At 36.3% G+C, this 23,128-nt stretch overlaps 1 protein-coding gene across 2 annotated transcripts in view; it reads left to right on the top strand.

Moving 5' to 3' along the window:
* Positions 1–23,128, top strand: part of ABCB7 (ATP binding cassette subfamily B member 7) — a 167,988-nt gene that overhangs the window by 82,675 nt on the left and 62,185 nt on the right. For both annotated transcript variants that reach the window (XM_019823991.3, XM_004000654.5), the window contains exons 2-3: positions 5,572–5,649; positions 7,810–7,896. In XM_019823991.3, coding sequence (XP_019679550.1) covers positions 5,572–5,649; positions 7,810–7,896 — 165 coding nt within the window. The remainder of the gene's footprint in view (positions 1–5,571; positions 5,650–7,809; positions 7,897–23,128) is intronic.

The following is a 23,128-nucleotide window of genomic DNA, read 5'->3' as shown; positions in this document are numbered from 1 at the left end:
TCTTCAGATCATTTTCACAGCACATAGATGTAACTATGTCTGTGGGACAAGTTGAGCTCAGGATCCTCCTACTCTGTCATTTTCCCTGAGTGTAATTGAAACGGTATTTTAGGTGGAGGGACTAGCTCTCAAAAGAAGTTAACCCATTATGTGACCATTATTTTTACTTTTGTAGTGGAAGATATTTAAAATTTTTTTAACATTTATTTATTATCAACAGACAGAGAGAGACAGAGCATGAGCATGGGAGGGGCAGAGAGAGGGGGGGACACAGAATCCGAAGCAGGCTTCAGGCTCTGAGCTGTCAGCACAGAGCCCGACACAGGGCTCGAACTCACAAACCGCGAGATCATGGCCTGAGCCAAAGTTGGACGCTTAACTGACTGAGCTACCCAGGCGCCCCTGTAGTGGAAGATATTTTAAATAATCAATGCTGATTCTGAGAAACAGGAAAGAGATAACATAGAGGAGCATGTTAGAGCTTTCTTTTTATCTGTTATTTCTTAGGCTGGATACTGACTATACCTGTGTTCATTTTCTTGTTTCTTAACTTTTTATATACTTGAAACAGTTTGTAATTTTAACAATGCTATCTTAGTACTGGAAGTTCAATTTGAGCACAAACATGTTAAAATTATTCACCTTGAATCCTGATGCTTATGTGACAAAATTGATTTTAAAAGTTTAGGGGTGCCTGGGAAGCTCAGTTGGTTAAGCATTTGACTCTTGATTTTGGCCTCAGGTCGTAATCTCTCAGTTCATGAGGTTGACTCCTATGTCAGGCACCACACTGGGCATGGAGCCTGATTAAGATTCTTTCTCCCTCTGCCCCTCCCGCACTTACACTCCCTCTCTCTAAAATAATAATAATAATAATAATTATTATTATTATTATTTAATTAAAAATTTAAAAGAAGTTTAAAGTGATAACTGGTAATTCTGAAGAGGTTTATAGATACTTTGAAGGGCTTATATTTTATGGTAGGTTGTTTTAAGCTTGACCAACATCACTTCAGAATGTATATTTTGCTGTTAAGTGTATTACCCACATTCATCTGTTAGCTATTGGTCATATATAAGCCATCATTTTGGGAGAGGAAAGAAGGTGGATAGTCATTTACTTGAGATAACTGGGTAGATTTTGAAAGTCAAAGAAGATTAAATTGCATATGAATGTGCAAACATGTGCAAGATCTTCCTTGATGTCTAGTTACTTGAGCTGGGAGCTTATGTAAAATAGGAAGTTTAGAAGTAAAGATTGTGTGAGATATGAGTATGGAAAAAGTCAGTGAGGGAAACAATTGAGTTAAGCCCTAGAAAGGCACCATGACAGTGGATGCCTTATGTAGTTTGAGGATACATGGAGTCATGTAGTAGCTCGGGTTTGACAAGTCAGTGTGCAAACGGTCATCACTATTGTTGAAATTTTTATAATTCAGGAATATCCATAAGCAGGAATGTAATACTGTTCAATACATTTTGGAAAACAACTGAGTTAATTTTCTCAATAATTTGGCTAGCTCTTTTGTATATGAAAGTTAGTTTTTGGTTGATCTTTTTTTTTCTGTTTCACAGTGTACAACATTAGCATTCATATTAAGATATGAATTCATTTGTTCAATGTATTTATAGCTTAGGGAAATACTAAGTATTACCTGCCATTTGGGAGAGATTTGACCTAAAAAGCACATTTTTTCCTCACCAAATTGATGGTGCACTTCAGAAGGATGTGTGTTCGTTTTATAGATGTCTCTGGTATTAACATGGAGAGGTTCTTTATTCTGCCTGCTTTCAGCTCGACTTTTCGAACATTATCAAAACAAAATTGTTGGCCCAAGGAATCTTGCGTTGGAGTCCATTGGCTTGTTACATAGAGGTGTTTCGCAAAACTGATCTTGGGACCACTGTCTAAATTTAGCATTGTGATTAAGGCTAAAGAGGGAACATATGCAAGGTAGAACATAATAAAAATAAAATACAGTAAAGGGGGTTAGTAAATGGAGGAGTGTTTGAAGAGTGCATAAAAGCCATTTAAGAAAGAATTGGGGTTGAAGACTTTGAAGGCTTTAGGAAAAAAAAAAGAAAGATTAAAAAGAGGGAAAAAAATACAATTTGACACTTTCAATAAGTAATATAATTTACTTTCACACATTTTATATTTTATCTTTTTAGGCATGTATAAAAGCATAATCATCTCTGTAACATTGGCTATGGTTTGGTATTTATGTATATTTGTGAGCAATAAAAGAAATCTGTTTTTTATTTTTTAATTTTTTTTTTCAACGTTTATTTATTTTTGGGACAGAGAGAGACAGAGCATGAACGGGGGAGGGGCAGAGAGAGAGGGAGACACAGAATCGGAAACAGGCTCCAGGCTCCGAGCCTTCAGCCCAGAGCCTGACGCGGGCCTCGAACTCCTCGACCGCGAGATCGTGACCTGGCTGAAGTCGGACGCTTAACCGACTGCGCCACCCAGGCGCCCCAAGAAATCTGTTTTTAAGGTTATTCCTAGTTATCTTATTCTCATGGTGCAGTTGTAAATGTTTTCTTAATTTCTATTTCTGTTACTTCATTATTAGAAGTAGAAGTTCATAGAAATGCAACAGATTTCTGTTTATTAATTTTATATTCTGTGACTTTACTGAATTTATCAGTTCTAGTTATTTTTGATGCTTTGGAGTTTTTAATATATCCTGTCATCTGCAGATAGTGAAATTTTTTTCCTTCCTTACCAATATGGATGCTTTATTTATATTCTTTTTGTTGTCTGATTGCTGTGGCTAGGACTTCTAAAACTACGTTGAATAAAAGTGATGAGAGTAGATACCCTTGTCTTGTTCCTCATTTTAGAGGAAAAGCTCTCAGTGTTTTACCAATGAGTATGATATTAACTTTGGGTTTTTCATATATGTCATTTATCATGTTGAGGTATGTTTTCTTTAAACTTTCTTTGTTGAGAGTTTTTATCATGAATGGATGTGATCCTTTGTCAAATGCTTTTTCTGCATTTATTAAGATGATCATAGGGTTTTTTTTTTATCCTTTTTCTTGTTGATGTGATGTATCTTGTTGATTGATGTATGAATATTGAACCACCCTTGAATCCCTGGAATAAATCCCACTTGATCGTGGTGAACAATACTTTTAATGTATTATTGGATTTGCTTTCCTTAGAGGATTTTTACATCTATGTTCATCAGGGATATTGGTCTATAGTTTTCTTTTTTATGTTTGTCTTTATCTCATTTTGGCATCAGGGTAATGCTGGTCTCATAGAATGAATTTGAAAGCTTTCCTTTCTTTTCTATTTGTATGAATAGTTTGAGAATAGGTATTAATTTTTATGAATAGTTTGAGAATAGGTATTAACTCTGCTTTAAATGTTTGGTAGAATTTGCCTGTGAATTCTGGTCCTGGGCTTTTACTTTTGGGAGTTTTTGGATTACTGATACAATTTCCTTGCTGGTAATTAGTCTTCAAATTTTTTATTTCTTATTGATGCAGTTTTAGAAGGATATATGTTTCTAGGAACTTAACTATTTTTTCTACTTTGCCAAGTTATTGGCATGTAATTTTTCATACTATTCTCTTGTTATCATTTGTATTTCTGTGCTGTCGGTTGTTATTTATCCTCCTTCAGTTCTGATTTTATTTATTTGAGTCATCTCTTTTTTTTTATGAGTCTGGGTCAAGGTTTATCAATTTTATTTATTTTCTCAAACATCCAACTCCTGGTTTGTGTTCTGTTGTTTTAGTCTCTATTTCCTTTATTTCTTGTGTAATTTTTTATCATGTACTGCCTCTACTTTTTTGGGGCTTTTCATGTTCTTTTTGTAGCTCCTTGAGGTGTAAGGTTATGTGGTTTATTTGAGATATTTCTTGTTTCTTGAAGTAGGCCTCTCTTGCTAGAAACTTCCCCCTTACAGCCTTCCTGCATCCCAAAGATTTTTTACTGTTGTGTTTTCCTTTATCTCCATGCATTTTTTGATTTCCTCTTTGATTTCTTGATTGAGTCATTCATTGTTTAGTACCATGTTATTTAGCCTTCATGTATTTGTGTTGTTTCCAGATTATCCTTCCTACTGATTTCTAGGTTCATACTGTTGTGGTCAGAAAACATGCATGATATGACTTTCTTTTCAAATTTATTGAGACTTGTTTTGTGGCCTAATATGTGATTTGTCCTGGAAAATGTTCCATGTGTACTTTAAGAGAATGTGTATTATGCTCTTTTTGGATGGAATTTTTTTGAATATATATTATATATATCATGTGGGAAACCACATAAGGCTTTCAGCTGATTTTTCAGCAGAAGTGTTGCAGTCTGGAAGGAAGTGGCATATATTTAAAGTGCTGAAAGGAAAAAAAGTCTGCAACCAAGAATACCCAGCAAGGTTATCATTCAGAATAGGAGAGATAAAGTGTTTCCCCGATAAACAAAAGTTAAAGGAGTTCATAACCCTTACAGCAGCCTTCAAGAAAAATTAAAGGGAATTCTTTGAATAGAAAGAAAAGGCCATACTTAGGAGTAAGAAAATTATGAAAGGAAAAAATTCATAGGTAAATGCAAACATAAAATAGAAATAGTAGATTAATAACTTATAAAACCAGTATGGAGGTTAAAGTACAAAAACATTAAAATCAATTATATATTCAAAAATCAGTCAAGAGGTTCACAAAATATAAGAATATAAAGTATAGTATCATATACATAAAACATGGGGGTGGTAAAAAAAATTGAGTGCTTTTAGAATGGGTTCCATCTTCAGTGACCACCAACTGAATATAGACTGCTACACACTTTAGATGGTATATATGAACCTAATGGTAACCACAAACCCCAAACCTATAGTAAATACACAAAAAATAAAGAGAAAGGAATCCAAGCATAACACTAAAGAAAGCCATCCAACCACAATTTAAGACAGCAAGAGAAGAAAGGAAGAGAGAACTGCAAAAACAACTGTAAAACAAGTGACATAATGGCAGTAGGTACATACCTGTTAATAATTGATTTAAATGTAAATGGACTGCTTCAATTAAAAGACAAAAGGTGACTGAAATGACAAAATTGTAAGACTGTATGCTTCCTATAAGAGACTCCATTCAGACCTAAATATATACAGATTGATAGTGAAGGTATGGAAAAAGTTTATCATGCAAATGGAAGTGAAAAGAAAGCTGGGGTAGCAGTACTTACAAAATGCACTTTAAAATAAAGAGGGTAACAGAATACAAAGTAGGACATAATAATAAAAGGAATAATGCAGAATGAGAATACAACAATTATAAATACCTATGCAACCAACATGGGAGCACCTAAATATATAAAGCAACTGGTCTAAGACATAAAGGAAGAAATTGATAGTAATATAATAATAGTAGGGAGCATTAACACCCGACTTACATCAATGGATAGATCATCCAGTCAGAAAATCAACAAGAAAATAGTAAATTTCAATGACATTTTAGACCAGATGGATGTAACAGCTGTATACAGGAGAATAGAGGAAATCTCTTAATATTAATTATTTACTCTGAAAGTTCTTCCTTTTTTTTTCTCTTCTGTAGATCCCAGAGTCATTAAGACATACTACATGGCAGAGACTGGGAAAAGGCAACTTAAGACAGATACTACATGTTACCAGGGTAAGATTAAGCAGATACTTCTATATATAACTCAGAAAAGTGTGCATTTCTTTGAGCATTTTCAAATTTATACTATATATTTTGTATTTCTCAATTCCTCTTCATTTTTTTCTAAATAGAAAGATGAATAAGAAATTATGTTTTTGCTCATAGAAATAGGGATAGATATCTTGATTATTTTTTCACTCCTGGAAAGATCTGTCAGAATCTCTTGAGATCAGTGCCAGCTACAGTAACATTTTCAGAATGCTTTTTATAAATGTAATATCAGCTTGTTGACCTTAAAATTATCCTGGTAATTTGTATCTGATGTATGGAATGCTATAAGATTTTCAAATGAGTGAAAGCCCTTTACCTTAGAAGATGTTCAGGGACTCTTTGCTTATTAGAGCCTGATGCTTAGTTTACTTGTTGATAAAAGTTATTTTTCATTGTTAATATAAGTGAAAGACAACTTCAAAATTTCTCAGTGTTCTGAAATTATACAGGCAATTCTCCAAGATGAGAAAGGTTGGAAAATTAGAAGACAGTCTAAACCCTGAGTACTACGTTTATTATTTCTAACAGTTATTTGCCTTTAAAGTACAAGGCATTGTTCTAATTTATGCAGAGGCTGTAAAAGTGAATAACATTTCAATCTTTTGCTTTGTCGAAGACCTTATTATCTTCTGTGGTATTCATCAGAGTGCTTGATATAATTTGTTACTCAGTCTTTTAGATGGAAAAAAATGTCACAGAGACATTATCACACTAAAATTTGTATTTTGATGTTTTCCCTTTAAAAATGCTTTAAGATTGTTGATCCAAGAATCAGTAACCCATTTATGGCAATTATTTTTTGTTCTCAACTGGTGCAAATAGGAAGACACTTTTGGTTTTTGTGATTCCATTTTCATAGCTTGACCCAAAGCTCATACTATTATGATTTAGCACTGATACACATTTGTATTTATAAAGTACTGTGTCCTTCATCAATTCATTAATTATTGATTATTATGGCTACTGAAGAAGCATTATTATATGTATTTATTTCATTAAGTATGTTTTAACTGAGGAAAACTTTAAATATTGGCAAGCTTAAATTTTGAGCCTAATCTTTACTGTCTTAGTAACTTTATATTTCTCAAATAATTTAACTTATATATTTCTCTAACCTAAGAATCAGTCTTAAGACCTATTTTAGAAATTTGTAGTAGGCAAGATGTTGCATATTTTCAAGGCTAGTTGAGAGATTTATAGATAGCTCTGTTTTATTAGCTCTGCTAATCCATTAAGCATTGAAATCTACCCTGCCCACATACAAGACACTGTGGTATAAGCCATGGGAGATACAAGGATAAAAGAGACTGGCTTAATTTCAGGAAACTTACCATGTAATAGGAAAGACACAACATGCATGCATATTACTATAGCATAAGATAGACAGTAAGCATTAAAAATACATATATAGGGGCACCTGGGTGGCTCAGTTGGTTAAGTGTCCAACTTCAGCTCAGGTCATGGTCTCACAGTCCGTGAGTACAAGCCCCATGTCAGGCTCTGTGCTGTCAGTTCAAAGCCTTGAGCCTGCTTCAGATTCCGTGCCTCCCTCTCTCTCTACACCTCCCCCACTCATGTTCTGTCTCTATCAAAAAATGAATAAACGTTAAAAAAATTTTTTTTTAAATACTCATATATATATGTGTATATATATACACACGTGTATATATGAGAAAGAATAAGGAAAAGAATCAGTTATATAAAATGAACTATATTATAAAGCAAAAATGTATACATGTGGAAAACAAGTGGGATATAATTAGTTAACCCTAGGATATTCTTTGCCAATGATAGAGTAACAGATTACATAGTACTATGGTAGCAAATGATAATAAGAAAGCTGGTATAAATCAAATAGAAGTGTAATATAAGTCAAAGTTCTTAAACATTAATTTCAAAAGCTCTTTAGAGAAAGTAATTCTGAATGAATATTATATTTCAGTATCTTTGTGTAAGTGTATTGTAAGCTAATCGTGAAGGTGTTTTGCTTTGTTATGCTAGATTAAAAGCTATGCCTATGAATTTGTATGTGATACATTCATTAGATTAGGCTAAGTCAGAGTTTTAAAGATCTGAAATTCTGTAATAGCTAATGGATGACTTGGTATCATCTTCAACTAGGCTCTCCAGGCATGGCCACTGATAGAAAAGAGGACATGTTGGCATGGTCATGCAGGAGGAGGACTCCACACAGACCCAAAAGAAGGGGTAAGAGTGAATAACAGTAACTACAAATTCTTATACATACCATATTTGCGCAGAATGTGCCTGCGTGCGCGCACGCACACACACACACATTCAAGATTATTATCTTCCAGAGTATTTTGATTGACTCTTACTACCACAGGTTTTCTAATGCAAAACCTTATGAATTGACCATGGTTATATGGCTGAGACTTTCTTGGGCTTAAAACAAACAAAAAATATCATGATTGACTAAAAAAACAAAAAAGTTATCAACCTACATATTTTATTTATTCACTTAAAATAGCATTGGTTGATGTTATTTGTTATATAATCCAGCCTTATAAATAAATAGGTAAATTAGATTTAGCACTTAGAAGCAATTTGTGTGTGTGTGTGTGTGTGTGTGTGTGTGTGTGTGTGTGTGTGTGTTGTGGTTAACATTTCCCCTTCTGTACACTTAGTTTAGAAAGATCCTAGAATGTCCCCTAGCTTCCTGATAAATCTTCCACCTACCTGATCCATTCATTTAATTATCCATATTCTTTTTTTCATATTTTTTTTAAAGTTCTTATTTTAATTCCAGTTAGTTAATATACAGTGTTATATTATTTTCAGGTATATAATATAGTAATTCAACATTTCCATATATCACTCAGTGCTCATCACAACAAACAAGTGTACTCCTTAATCCCTCCCCATCACCTATTTAACCCATTCCCCACCCCCTTCCATCTGGTAACCATCAGATTGTTCTCTGTAATTAAGAGTCTGTTTCCTCTTTTGTCTCTCTCTGTTGTTTTCCCCTTTGCTTGTTTGTTTTGGTTCTTAAATTCTACATATGAATGAAATCATATGGGTATTTGTCGTTCTCTGATTGACTCATTTTGCTAAGCATTATACTCTCAGGTTCCATCCATGTTGTTACAAATGGCAAGACTTCATTCTTTTTGATGGCTGAATAATATTCCAGTGTGTGTGTGTGTGTGTGTGTGTGTGTGTGTGTGTGTGTGTGTGTATTCATCAATCAGTGGACACTTGGGTTGCTTCCATATCTTGGCTATTGTAAATAATGCTGCTATGAACATAGGGGTGCATGTATCCCTTTGAATTAGATTCTTGTATTCTTTGTGTAAATACCCAGTTGTGTGATTGCTGGATCTTAAGGTAGTTCTATTTTTAACTTTTTGAGGAACCTCCATACTGTTTTCCACAGTGGGCTGTACCACTTGGATGTTCTTAACACTACTAACAAAAATAATAATGCTGCTCAGGAGGTATTTAAATAATCTGTTTATCCAATCTCTGTAGTAAAGGGGATTATGGAAAAACAGTGGTGGTTTCACTATTTGGAAGCTCTTGTTTTTAAAATGGATAAATTAGAGGGTTGATGGGGGTTGGAGGGAGGGCAAAGTGGGTGATGGGCATTGAGAAGGGTACCTGTTGGGATGAGCACTGGGTGTCGTATGGAAACCAATTTGACAATAAATTTCATATTAAAAAATAGATAAATTAACAAATTATTTGTTTTATAATAGAATCTTCAGATTTTTGAAGAATTTGGGTGCTATACTCCTGCATTTAAACTTTTTTTTAATGTGCTTCTTATGAAGAATGAGTTAGTTTACTAATTAGTTAATTCTGTGCTGATAATAACATGAGTAATGAAGAACTTAAAATAAGGACTACTTTCCAGACTTTGCTTGACATACTCTTTTTTTATGTTTGAAGCAGATCCTCATTGGATATAGTCAGAAGCTAGTAGTATTACAAGAGAGATTAACATGTCTAGAGCAATCAGAGAGCTTTGGTATAAAACTTGATATAATCAGGAGTGGAACAACAGCTTGGAGTATTAAAAAATTGGAGTCCTGGGGAGATAATGGAATAACAAATCTCCAGGCTTGTTCAACTGAATGGACACTTAGACCAATGGACAAGAATACTTGGATGACATGGAGAGGCTGTTTTCTAGCTCTGATTTTATACATCATCAAGTAGCCTTATGATCTTCATCTCATTTTTCCAATTGACTTCCCTTGGGATAGGGAATTAACTGGCCAATGTGAATATCAGTCAGCTTGTTATTTTTTTATTATACATTATTAAGTTGACTGTTGAGTATAAATATATTTCATATGTACCATAAGCCATTTTAGGACCTTTTCACTCTAGTATCAGACTAATAGAGTATAGAAAACAAACCTTAAGGTACAGAGAAATTAATAATAATAGAGCTTTTCCTGATAATAGATCTTTCATCTCCCATCTATAAACTTACTGTATACTTATATTCCCAGTAATATTGGAGAAATTCTTCAGTTACCCTCTCAATTTTTCCATTAGACATCTGCTCAACTTGCTTGTCTTTTTGTTGCATCCACATGACTCCTGAAACAGAATGCTACAGGCACCAGTGACAGTCACAACAAAGTTTATTGCAATGAGAGGCAGGAATATTGGAGAAGTTCTTCAGTTACCCTCTCAATTTTTCCACTAGACATCTGCTCAACTTGCTTGTCTTTTTGTTGCGTCCACATGACTCCTGAAACAGAATGCTGCGGCACCAGTGACAGTCACAACAAAGTTTATTGCAATGAGAGGCAAGGCCGACCAATCGGGACCGATACTCTTGACCAGAGTGTGGCCTCGAACAGCCGGCGTACAGAGTTTTTATAGCCGACCACATCATCTCATCATCACCTGGAAACAGAACAAAGAAATCGTTCCCAGATGGGGGTGGAAACAGTTCAGACCTTCTGCCATTAAGCCGCAACCAGTTGACCTCCTTGACCCTGCCTCTGGCCCACTTTTTCAAAGTTCTCAACATGTCCTTGCCCCAATCCAGTCAAACACCAATCCAGTTGATTTCCCTTGAACTTTTGTTCCCTTGATTGATAGGACAAGGCTGTTATCTCTTAACCTACAGTGTGGAAACAAAGCTGTTATTTCCCAAGGCTACAGGTTAGCCCTACACTGCAATTTAACCCTTACATTTTGACCTAGCTTTTATCAAGCCACTGTTATTTCTAACAGTATTGAAGTAGTGATTGAATTTATTCCTTTAATTGCAGTTACTTACCTTTAGCATGGATTGAAGAGACAGTTCTCTTCTCTGGACAGTTTGCTTATCCATGAAATTGTGGGCATTTCCACATTATTTGCTGCTTAATTGGTTCTTTAGGGAAAAAGCATTCAGTCTGTAGCACACATTTATACAAAACAAATTGCATCCAAAATTTTTAGTATATATTTTATTCTTCCTCACCACAAACTTTGCCCCTAAGTAGTTTCTTTATAAACTAGTCCCTTGATCTAGGATTAGAACATTTCTTGCTATTAGAATTCAGGAATATGATTTTTTTCTTGAAGTAATCTCTACACCCAAAGTGGAGCTCGAACTCACAACCCCAAGATCAAGAGTCACATGCTCTACTGACTGAGCCAGCCAGGAACCCCTGAATTTAGCAATGTCTTTAAAACTAGAATTCTTAGATAAATCCCATATCAGTTAAAGAAAAGGTGACTCTGTTACCTTTATCAAAAGCTCATTTTCTTTTTTCTTACTCTTTTATTTTCTTATAAAAGTCCATTAGGCTACACACCCTTGGAAGCAATGGACTCTTGGTGGAAAAAATTGTTCTTGAATCAGTGCTTGATAACCTTTTCTAGTAAAAGATACGAAGTTACTGACCTGAGAAGCAAAGCATACATGTAGCTTATTAATATGCAGTTTTCTTTAATATCTTCAAATTCTACCCAGTGAGTTGCTTCAGATGTGTTTTAAATTATTTTCCTTTTTGTGCCCTGCTCACATAGTTATTAGCTATAGGTATTCATTTACAGCGCTTATGGCTGTGAGTGACTACATGTCTCCCTCAGGTCACACTATTGAATTTAGCACTGATCCATATAAACATAATATGACTGAATAAACTATTGAGTCATATGCACCTAATTTTATTTATGCATCTGTTTTTGGCTCACCATGCTGTGATTTTGCTGTTTCAGGTCCCTGTGCACAAGTAGGTATTCCTTTCATTATTTCTTTTTGTCTGCCTAGCCTCATAAGGCTTACGAAGCTCTGTATTAGTATCAAATAAGTAAATATTTAAAAATATTTAAAGATCTGGGGGCACCTGGGTGGCTCAGTTGGTTAAGCGTCCAACTTTGGCTCAGGTCATGATCTCACGGTTCGTGGGTTCAAGCCCCGCATCGGGCTCTGTGCTGACAGCTCAGAGCCTGGAGCCTGCTTCTGATTCTGTCTCCCTCTCTCTCTGCCCCTCCCCTGCTCACACTGTCTCTCTCTGTCTCTCAAAAATACATAAATATTTAAAAATTTAAATATTTAAAGATCTGTCACTTAGATTATTAAAATGATTTAATAAATCAAGTAATAGCTATGCCTTCTGAATATTAATGACAATGTGTCCTCATGTGTTTAAGAATAGATAAGTTATTAATTGAATAAATATTTATTGAGTGTTGTTTCTGGCATCATCTCTTTTTGTAGCACCTATTTTTTTTATGTTGGCCCACCTTATTTTCAGTTACTTTCATCTCCTCTTTAACAGCTCTCTGATGTTCCTAAGTATTTTCTTCCAAACTCATTTTGTTATCATACAGAGATCTTAGCCCATTTACATTCCTTCTTACATTACTTTTGTGTTTTTTTTTTTCTGAATCCAATTGATTTCCTTTAGTATGGCAAGCTAATTCCAGTACATAGTTGAGGCCTCTGTAAAAACTTTTATTCCTCATACTATAACATAGTACTAGTTTTAATGGGGCTTAAAATGTCAGTTCCATATTTTAAATTTGAGGCTATTTATATTTAGCTTTAGCAAGAAGGCAGCATTGTATATATTGTTATTTAGCAAAGAGGAAAGTAGATTCACTCCTACTTTTGTAGGCCTTTTAATGATATTTCTAAAGCATTCAAATTTAGAGAGCTTTTGTTATCATAATATGTCATCACAGTTATGTTTTTATTTTGACCATTTATTTATTATTTTTGAGAGAGAGAAAGAGATAGAGCTCAAGCAGGGAAGGGGCAGAAAGAGATGGAGACACAGAATCAGAAGCAGGCTCCAGACTCTGAGCAGTCAGCACACAGCCCAACGCGGGGCTCCAACCCAAGAACTATGAGATCATGATCTGAGCTGAAGTCGGTCACTTTAGCCACCCAGGTGTCCCACAGTTATGTTTTTAAAATAACTTTTAAATTCTATTTATTTTGAAAATGATAAACAGAAAAGTGAAAGAAATTTATGTGTTCTGTTTATGTGTAAGTGAGGTTTATATAAAAATTATGATTTCAACCACTGGCTACTTCAGGAATTTTTACCCCTGCAAAAGAACTTCCTTTCCTTAAATCATTGTTTGTTTGTTTTCCTATACTGTGATTACTCCTTACACAGTATGTTTTCAAATAAGCCAATTTCTTGTTATCCTCATTAACCATTTCCTATATTTTCTACCCTTTCTTTAAGAATGTGATCTTAAAAGGGTATGTATACTATTTGTGTTTCTTAGTCTGAAATTAAAAAGGTAAGTTGGTATGAAGGTGATTTTGAATTCAGTCTCAAGCTTGTGGCTTTAGATAACCCTTTTGTCTTTTAGGATTACCATTGTGTATCCAATGTATGAATTATGGCTGTTCACAGTATGGTGATTGTGGTGATTTTGAAATGTGATATATGATCTTTCAGGATCTGTATTGAGACCTCCCCATGTTATTTTATTTTACTCTTGTACAGCCGGAATGAGTTGGTTTAAAATTCTTTAAAACTGTGCCTCAGCCTCTGAAATTCCTTTTTGATTTAGCCTCCACTTATGAAAAAGACGTTTTTCAAACTTTATAGTGTATCTAATGTATAACTTAAGTCATGTACTTTATAGCTGAATGGACTCATAATGCATGATTACACAACTTCAGAACCCATTTTGTTAAATGAAATGGTGACATTTTATGCACTATTAAGCCAACTAGAATAATTTTCTTGCTCTTAGCCATAACTTCTCTGTGTCGTAATTGAAAAATTTTGGGATCTGTTGTAGATGGTTTTGACAGGAGAGAGTGTTTCTAAAGATATGCAGAAGCAGGGCCTTTTTGTCATTATTCCATGAAGAAAAATAAGATAAAACCTGTGAAATGAGAAAGTGGTTGAAATGCCTCAATTTGAGTTATAATGCATTAAATTATATTTATTTAGTAATAGTTCAATTGAAAAAGTGACTTTTAAAATTATAGCCTATTCCCATTTAAAAATACCTTACTGGTTATGAGAACATATGTGAGTATATGTGTGTATAAAATAAAACATTAAGAACTGTATTTTCAGCATTTCATATTTTTGCCAACTTATATATATATATATATATATATTTAAAGTTTATTTGACGGAGAGTGAGTGGGAGAGGGAGAGACAGAAGTGGAGGGAGAGAGAGAGAGAAAGAGAGAGAGAATTCTAAGCACCACCTTTTATCTTTAAAGCAGCCAGGAAGGTAGTCCTGTTTTTAGTACAATATGAACAGTTTTATTTCTGTTGCTCTTTACTCAGTAAACAGACTGAGAAATCACTGAGAAAGAGACTAGAAAAATAGTTTGCTGAGTTTGGGGGGCAATAACCGTAATATAAAACTACCCTGAATAATATAATGTGTTGTCCTGGGTTTCTTATATGTTGGCAGTTTCCCCCCATTCCTTGCTGTGTGTGTACATTTACTTGAAATTGGGTAACTTTCCTCCCACAAAATGAACTAATTTTTTTCTTATTCTATATGAACTACGAAAATACAAGCAAGCATAAAGAATATAAAAAATCATCGGTGATTCCATCTACTCACAGCTACTTATTTTAACACTTTGGGGGAATTGCTTTCAGACCCATTTGTATGCATGTGTAAACTCATACACACGTCACTTTTTTAACATGAAAAATAAGTTTTGTGCTCTGCTTTTTTCACTTCACATTTTTCTGTGTCACTACATATATTTCTCAATGGCTACAGTTTGTTTTATACATTCACTATAATTTGTTTACACAGTTCTCCATTATTGGTCATTTAGGCTGCTTCCAACATTTTTCCTATTAAAACTGCATGAAAATAAATATCCTTAATAGCTAAGTTTTTCATTCTTTTATTCAATAGATACGTGTTGAGTACCTACTGTATGTCAGGCACTATATTTGGTATTGAGTTACAACAGTGAGCACCAAACACAAAGTTGCTACTTATATGGAATTTAAATTCTAACAGGAGAGCAGATATTAATCAAATCACTTCTGTATATGTAGTTTATAACTAAAATGGATGCCCGGGAAGAGAGGAATACTCCAGTGTGAAAGAATATAGCCAAGGATCCTGAGTGGGTTTAGGGAAGGCCTCATGAAGAAGTGCTGCTTGAGTTGGCAGTTAACTAATTAGAAGAGATTGGGGAGTGGGTTGGTGTTGTACAGAGGGAGATTATTTCAGACAGAATGAGTGATATCGTGCAAATGCCATGTGGCAGGAGGAATTATAGCATATTTGAGGAACTAAAAGAAAAGAAAGCTAGTATGGCATGAACACTGAAAGCAGTCAGGAGCCAAGCCAAGCAGACCCTCACAAGCCACGTTATGGACTTTGATCTTTAAGAGCAATAGGATGCAGTTGAAGGGTTTTAAACTGGGAGTAATATCTGATTGCAGGGTGAACTAATTGAATAGGGAGCAGAATAGATGCAGAGAAATCAGTTAGGAGATGGTTACAGTGGTTTAGGTGAGAGAATTTGATAGCTTGGATTAGGTTGGTAGTGAAAATAGATTCAAGAAATTTTTATAAAGTAAAGTTGATTCAACTTAGAGAATATTCTTAAGTATTTTTTAAAGCATAAGTTTCCAGAAATGGAATTCATGACACAAAGGGCAAATTATTTTAAAAGCTGATGGTGGATATCAACTGCTTTCTGAAAAGATTGTTTCAGTGTACTCCCCCAGTAACAGTGTGTTAGAGTACCCATTTCAATACAACTTCACCAGCAATGAGCATCAACTTTTTAAAAAATATTTATTCCAGATATGGAGTAGATACTTCAGTTTTTAAAATGGAGATTATTTTGCCAACGATAATAACATAGTAGCTTTGGAACATATATGTATTGATCTTATTTTGGCTTTACAGAGTGTGGTTTTGATTTTATTTTTTTTTTTTTAATTTTTTTTTTTTTTTACATTTATTTCATTTTGTGAGCCAGTACAAGTGAGGGAGGGGCAGAGAGAATGAGACACAGAATCCCAGGCAGGCTCCAGGCTCCGAGCCCTCAGCACAGAGCCCGACGGGGGGTTGAAACCACAAACCATGAGTTATTACCTGAGCCGAAGTTGGACACTTAACCGACTGAGCCACCAAGGCACCCCTGGTTTTGATTCTTAATATTCTGCCTCCAAAAGCTGAAACTACATATTTCATGGGAATGTTGCCTCAGGAACTTGAGAGAAAGAAAAATGTGAGATGATTTAGTAATGAGATTAAGCATGATTAGAACATTGTGTTTTTGTTGAAATTTTCAATAACCCAACCTTTGTTCTATATAGTTAATACCAAGACTCCTACTTTCCTAAACTTTGCTTTATAACTCGACTTTATCATGAGTTTTCACTGAGGGCTGCAAACTGTATTAAATAAACATATTGATAAAGAGCCCAAAATATAGAGGTTTTAACCACAAAGATGGAACTATTGAAATATTTCTTAAATTTTGTATAATGCATTGATAGCTTAATAGATGAGAAATAAATGTATAGTACAAGTCCCTTTGCCTCCACTGAATACCTTTTTTGGCAATATGAGGATGGCTGTAGGTGGAAGTAAAAACTTAAGGATATAAGTAGCTTTTTATTTTGTTATTTTTTTTTTATTTTTCAATATATGAAATTTATTGTCAAATTCGTTTCCATACAACACCCAGTGCTCATCCCAAAAGGTGCCCTCCTCAATACCCATCACCCACCCTCCCCTCCCTCCCACCCCCCATCAACCCTCAGTTTGTTCTCAGTTTTTAAGAGTCTCTTATGCTTTGGCTCTCTCCCACTCTAACCTCTTTTTTTTTTTTTTTTCCCTTCCCCTTCCCCCATGGGTTTCTGTTAAGTTTCTCAGGATCCACATAAGAGTGAAAACATATGGTATCTGTCTTTCTCTGTATGGCTTATTTCACTTAGCATCACACTCTCCAGTTCCATCCACGTTGCTACAAAGGGCCATATTTCATTCTTTCTCATTGCCACGTAGTACTCCATTGTGTATATAAACCACAATTTCTTTATCCATTCATCAGTTGATGGACATTTAGGCTCTTTCCATAATTTGGCTATTGTTGAGAGTACTGCTATGAACATTGAGGTACAAGTGCCCCTATGCATCAGTACTCCTGTATCCCTTGGGTAAATTCCTAGCAGTGCTACTGCTGGGTCATAGGGTAGGTCTATTTTTAATTTTTTGAGGAACCTCCACACTGTTTCCCAGAGTGGCTACACCAATTTGCATTCCCACCAACAGTGCAAGAGGGTTCCCGTTTCTCCACATCCTCTCCAGCATCTATAGTCTCCTGATTTGTTCATTTTGGCCACTCTGACTGGCGTGAGGTGATATCTGAGTGTGGTTTTGATTTGTATTTCCCTGATAAGGAGCAATGTGGAGCATCTTTTCATGTGCCTGTTGGCCATCCGGATGTCTTCTTTAGAGAGGTGTCTATTCATGTTTTCTGACCATTTCTTACTGGGTTATTTGTTTTTCGTGTGTGGAGTTTGGTGAGCTCTTTATAGATTTTGGATACTAACCCTTTGTCTGATATGTCATTTGCAAATATCTTTTCCAGTTCCGTTGGATGCCTTTTAGTTTTGTTGGTTGTTTCCTTTGCTGTGCAGAAGCTTTTTATCTTCATAAGGTCCCAATAATTCACTTTTGCTTTTAATTGCCTTGCCTTTGGAGATGTGTCGAGTAAGAGATTGCTACGGCTGAGGTCAGAGAGGTCTTTTCCTGCTTTCTCCTCTAAGGTTTTGATGGTTTCCTGTCTCACCTTCAGGTCCTTTATCCATTTTGAGTTTATTTTTGTGAATGGTGTGAGAAAGTGGTCTAGTTTCAACCTTCTGCATGTTGCTGTCCAGTTCTCCCAGCACCATTTGTTAGAGGGACTGTCTTTTTTCCATTGGATGTTCTTTCCTGCTTTGTCAAAGATTACTTGCCATAGGTTTGTGGATCTAGTTCTGGGGTTTCTATTCTACTCCATTGGTCTCTGTGTTTGTTTTTGTGCCAATACCATGCTGTCTTGATGATGACAGCTTTGTAGTAGAGGCTGAAGTCTGGGATTGTGATGCCTCCCGCTTTGGTCTTCTTCTTCAAAATTACTTTGGCTATTCGGGGCCTTTTGTGGTTCCATATGAATTTTAGGATTACTTGTTCTGGCTTCAAGAAGAATGCTGGTGCAATTTTGATTGGGATTGCATTGAATGTGTAGATAGCTTTGGGTAGTATTGACATTTTAACAATATTTATTCTTCCAATCCATGAGCAGGGAATGTCTTTCCATTTCTTTATGTCTTCTTCAATTACCTTCATAAGCTTTCTATAGTTTTCAGCATACAGATTTTTCCATCTTTGGTTAGATTGATTCCTAGGTATTTCATGCTTCTTGGTGCAATTGTGAATGGGATCAGTTTCTTTATTTGTCTTTCTGTTGCTTCATTGTTAGTGTATAAGAATGCAACTGATTTCTGTACATTGATTTTGTATCCTGCAACTTTGCTGAATTCATGTATCAGTTCTAGCAGACTTCTGGTGGAGTCTGTCAGATTTTCCATGTATAATATCATGTCATCTGCAAAAAGTGAAAGCTTGACTTCATCTTTGCCAATTTTGATGCCTTTGATTTCCTTTTGTTGTCTGATTGCTGATGCTAGAACTTCCAACACTATGTGAAACAACAGCAGTGAGAGTGGGCATCCTTGTCGTGTTCCTGATCTCAGGGAGAAAGCTCTCAGTTTTCCCCATTGATGATGATGTTAGCTTGGGCTTTTCATAAAAGGCTTTGATGATGTTTAAGTATGTTCCTTCTATCCCGACTTTCTCAAGGGTTTTTATTAAGAAAGGGTGCTGGATTTTGTCAAAGGCCTTTTCTGCATCGATTGACAGGATCATATGGTTCTTATCTTTTCTTTTATTAATGTGATGTCTCACGTTGATTGATTTGCGAATGTTGAACCAGCCCTGCATCCCACGAATGAATCCCACTTGATCATGGTGAATCATTCTTTTTAAATGCTGTTGAATTCGATTTGCTAGTATCTTATTGAGAATTTTTGCATCCATATTCATCAGGGATATTGGCCTGTAGTTCTCTTTTTTTACTGGGTCTCTGTCTGCTTTAGGAATCAAAGTAATACTGGCTTCATAGAATGAGTCTGGAAGTTTTCCTTCCCTTTCTATTTCTTGGAATAGCTTGAGAAGGACAGGTATTATCTCTGCTTTAAACGTCTGGTAGAACTCCCCTGGGAAGCCATCTTGTCCTGGACTCTTATTTGTTGGGAGATTTTTGATGACTGATTCAATTTCTTCGCTGGTTATGGGTCTGTTCAAGCTTTCTATTTCCTCCTGATTGAGTTTTGGAAGCGTGTGGGTGTTTAGGAATTTGTCCATTTCTTCCAGGTTTTCCAATTTGTTGGCATATAATTTTTCATAGTATTCCCTGATAATTGTTTGTATCTCTGAGAGATTGGTTGTAATAATTCCATTTTCATTCATGATTTTATCTATTTGGGTCCTCTCCGTTTTCTTTTTGAGAAGCCTGGCTAGAGGTTTGTCAATTTTGTTTATTTTTTCAAAAAACCAACTCTTGGTTTCGTTGATCTGCTCTACAGTTTTTTTAGATTCTATATTTATTTCTGCTCTGATCTTTATTATTTCTCTTCTTCTCCTGGTTTTAGGCTGCCTTTACTGTTCTGCTTCTAGTTCCTTTAGGTGTGCTGTTCGATTTTGTATATGGGATTTTTCTTGTTTCTTGAGATAGGCCTGGATTGCAATGTATTTTCCTCTCAGGACTGCCTTCACTGCATCCCAAAGCGTTTGGATAGTTGTATTTTCATTTTCGTTTGTTTCCATATATTTTTTAATTTCTTCCCTAATTGCCTGGTTGACCCACTCATTCTTTAGTTGGGTGTTGTTTAACTTGCATGCTTTTGGAGGTCTTCCAGACTTTTTTCTGTGGTTGATTTCAAGCTTCATAGCATTGTGTTCTGAAAGTATGCATGGTATAATTTCAATTCTTGTATATTTATGAAGAGCTGTTTTGTGACCCAGTATATGATCTATCTTGGAGAATGTTCCGTGTGCACTCGAGAAGAAAGTATATTCTGTTGCTTTGCTATGCAGAGTTCTAAATATATCTGTCAAGTCCATCTGATCCAATGTCTCATTCAGGGCCTTGTTTCTTTATTGACCGTGTGTCTAGATGATCTATCGATTTCTGTAAGTGGAGCATTAAAGTCCCCTGCAATTACCACATTCTTATCAATAAGGTTGCTTATGTTTATGAGTAATTGTTTTATATATTTGGGGGCTCTGGTATTCGGCGCATAGACATTTATAATTGTTAGGTCTTCCTGATGGATAGACCCTGTAATTATTATATAATGCCCTTCTTCATCTCTTGTTACAGCCTTTAATTTAAAGTCTAGTTTGTCTGATATAAGTATGGCTACTCCAGCTTTCTTTTGACTTCCAGTAGCATCATAAATAGTTCTCCATCCCCTCACTCTCAGTCTGAAGGTGTCCTCAGGTCTAAAATGAGTCTCTTGTAGACAGAAAATAGATGGGTCTTGTTTTTTTATCTATTCTGATACCCTATGTCTTTTGGTTGGCGCATTTAGTCCATTTACATTCAGTGTTATTATAGAAAGATATGGGTTTAGAGTCATTGTGATGTCTGTATGTTTTATGCTTGTAGTAATGTCTCTGGGACTTTGTCTCACAGGATCCCCCTTAGGATCTCTTGTAGGGCTGGTTTAGTGGTGACAAATTCCTTCAGTTTTTGTTTGTTTGGGAAGACCTTTATCTCTCCGTCTATTCTAAATGACTTGCTGGATAAAGGATTCTCGGCTGCATATTTTTTCTGTTCAACACATGGAAGATCTCGTGCCAATCCTTTCTGGCCTGCCAAGTCTCAAAAGAGATATCACTCACGAGTCTTATAGGTCTCTCTTTATATGTTACAGCACGTTTATCCCTTGCTGCTTTCAGAATTTTGTCTTCATCCTTGTATTTTGCCAGTTCCACTATGATATGTCGTGCAGAAGATCGATTCAAGTTCCGTCTGAAGAGAGTTCTCTGTGCCTCTTGGATTTCAGTGCCTTTTTCCTTCCCAGTTCAGGGAAGTTCTTAGCTATTATTTCTTCAAGTACACCTTCAGCACCTTTCCCTCTGTCTTCTTCCTCTGGGATACCAATTATGCATATATTATTTCTTTTTAGTGCATCACTTAGTTCTGTAATTTTCCCCTCATACTCCTGGATTTTTTTTTATCTCTCTTTTTCTCAGCTTCCTCTTTCCATAATTTTATCTTCTAGTTCACCTATTCTCTCCTGCCTCTTCAATCTGAGCCGTGGTCATTTCCATTTTATTTTGCATCTCGTTTATAGCGTTTTTCAGCTCCTCCTGACTATTCCTTAGTCCCTTGATTTCTGTAGCAATAGATTCTCTGCTGTCCTCTATACTGTTTTCAAGCCCTGGGATTAATTTTATGACTATTATTCTAAATTCACTTTCTGTTATATTATTTAAATCCTTTTTGATCAATTCCTTAGCTGTTGTTATTTCCTGGAGATTCTTTTGAGGGGAATTCTTCTCTTTGGTCATTTTGGATAGTCCCTGGAGTGGTGCGGACCTGCAGGGCACTTCCCCTGTGCTGTGGTGTATAACTGGAGTTGGTGGGCGGGTCCACAGTCAGACCTAATGTCTGCCCCCAGCCCACCACTGGGGCCAAAGTCAGACTGGTGTGTGCCTTCTCTTCCCTTCTCCTAGGGGCGGGATTCACTGTGGGGTGGCGTGGCCCATCTGGGCTACTTGAACACTGCCAGGCTTGTGGTGCTGGGGATCTGGCGTATTAGCTGTGGTGGGTAAGCAAGGTGCATGGGGGGCAGGAGGGGCCGGCTTAGCTTGATTCTTCTTCCATGATCCACTTCTGGAGGGGCCCAGTGGCAGCGGGAAGGAGTCAGACCCGCCTGAGGGATGGATATGCAGAAGTACAGTGTTGGGTGTTTGAGCCGTGCAAGCAAGTTCCCTGGTAGGAACTGGTTCCCTTTGGGATTTTGGCTGGGGGATGGGCAAGGGAGATGGCACTGGCGAGCGCCTTTGTTCCCAGCTAAACTGAGCTCTGTTGTCCCGGGGCTCAGCAACTCTCCCTCCTGCTTTTCGAACAGAGCTGTTAACTTATCACCTCCCAGATGCTAAGTCCCGCTTGCTGTCAGAACACACTCCGTCTGGCTCCTCCGCTTTTGCAAGCCAGACCCGGGGGTTCTGCTTTACCGGCGGGCTGCCCCTGTGCCCCGGCTCCCTCCCGCCAATCCATGCAGCACGCACTGCCTCTCCGCCTTTCCTACTCTGTTCCATGGGCCTCTTGTCTGCACTTGGCTCCGGAAACTCCGTTCTGCTAGTCTTCTGGTGGTTTCCTGGGTTCTTTAGGCAGGCGTAGGTGGAATCTAAGTGATCAGCAGAACGCGCGGTGAGCCCAGTGTCCTCCTAAGCCATCTTCCCTAGAGTCTCTCCATAAGTAGCTTTTTACATGCAATTGAAATAGTTTTTTTTTCCAGGATATTTGAGGTTGAAAGATATTGACCTCAGATTCAGAATGAAAGTTATGTATGCAAATATCTTCTCCCATTCAGTACATTACCGTTTTATGTTATGTTATGTTATTTTATTTTATTTTATTTTATTTTGCATCCAAATTAGTTAGCATATAGTGCAACAATGATTTCAGGAGTAGATTCCTTAATGCCCCTTGCCCATTTAGCCCATCTCCCCTCCCACAACCCCTCCAGTGGCCCTCTGTTTGTTCTCGATATTTCAGAGTCTGTTACATTTTTGTCTCCTTCCCTGTTTTTATATTATTTTTGTTTCCCTTCCCTTATGTCCATCTCTTTTGTCTCTTAAAGTCCTCATATGAGTGAAATCATGTGATATTTGTCTTTCTCTGACTAATTTTGCTTAGCATAATACCCTG

Source organism: Felis catus, chromosome X (genome assembly GCF_018350175.1).
Source record: "Felis catus isolate Fca126 chromosome X, F.catus_Fca126_mat1.0, whole genome shotgun sequence".
In the NCBI taxonomy this organism is placed as follows: Eukaryota; Metazoa; Chordata; class Mammalia; order Carnivora; family Felidae; genus Felis; species Felis catus.
The sequence above is the reverse complement of the archived record's forward strand: the minus strand, read 5'-3'. Positions and strand labels throughout refer to the sequence as shown.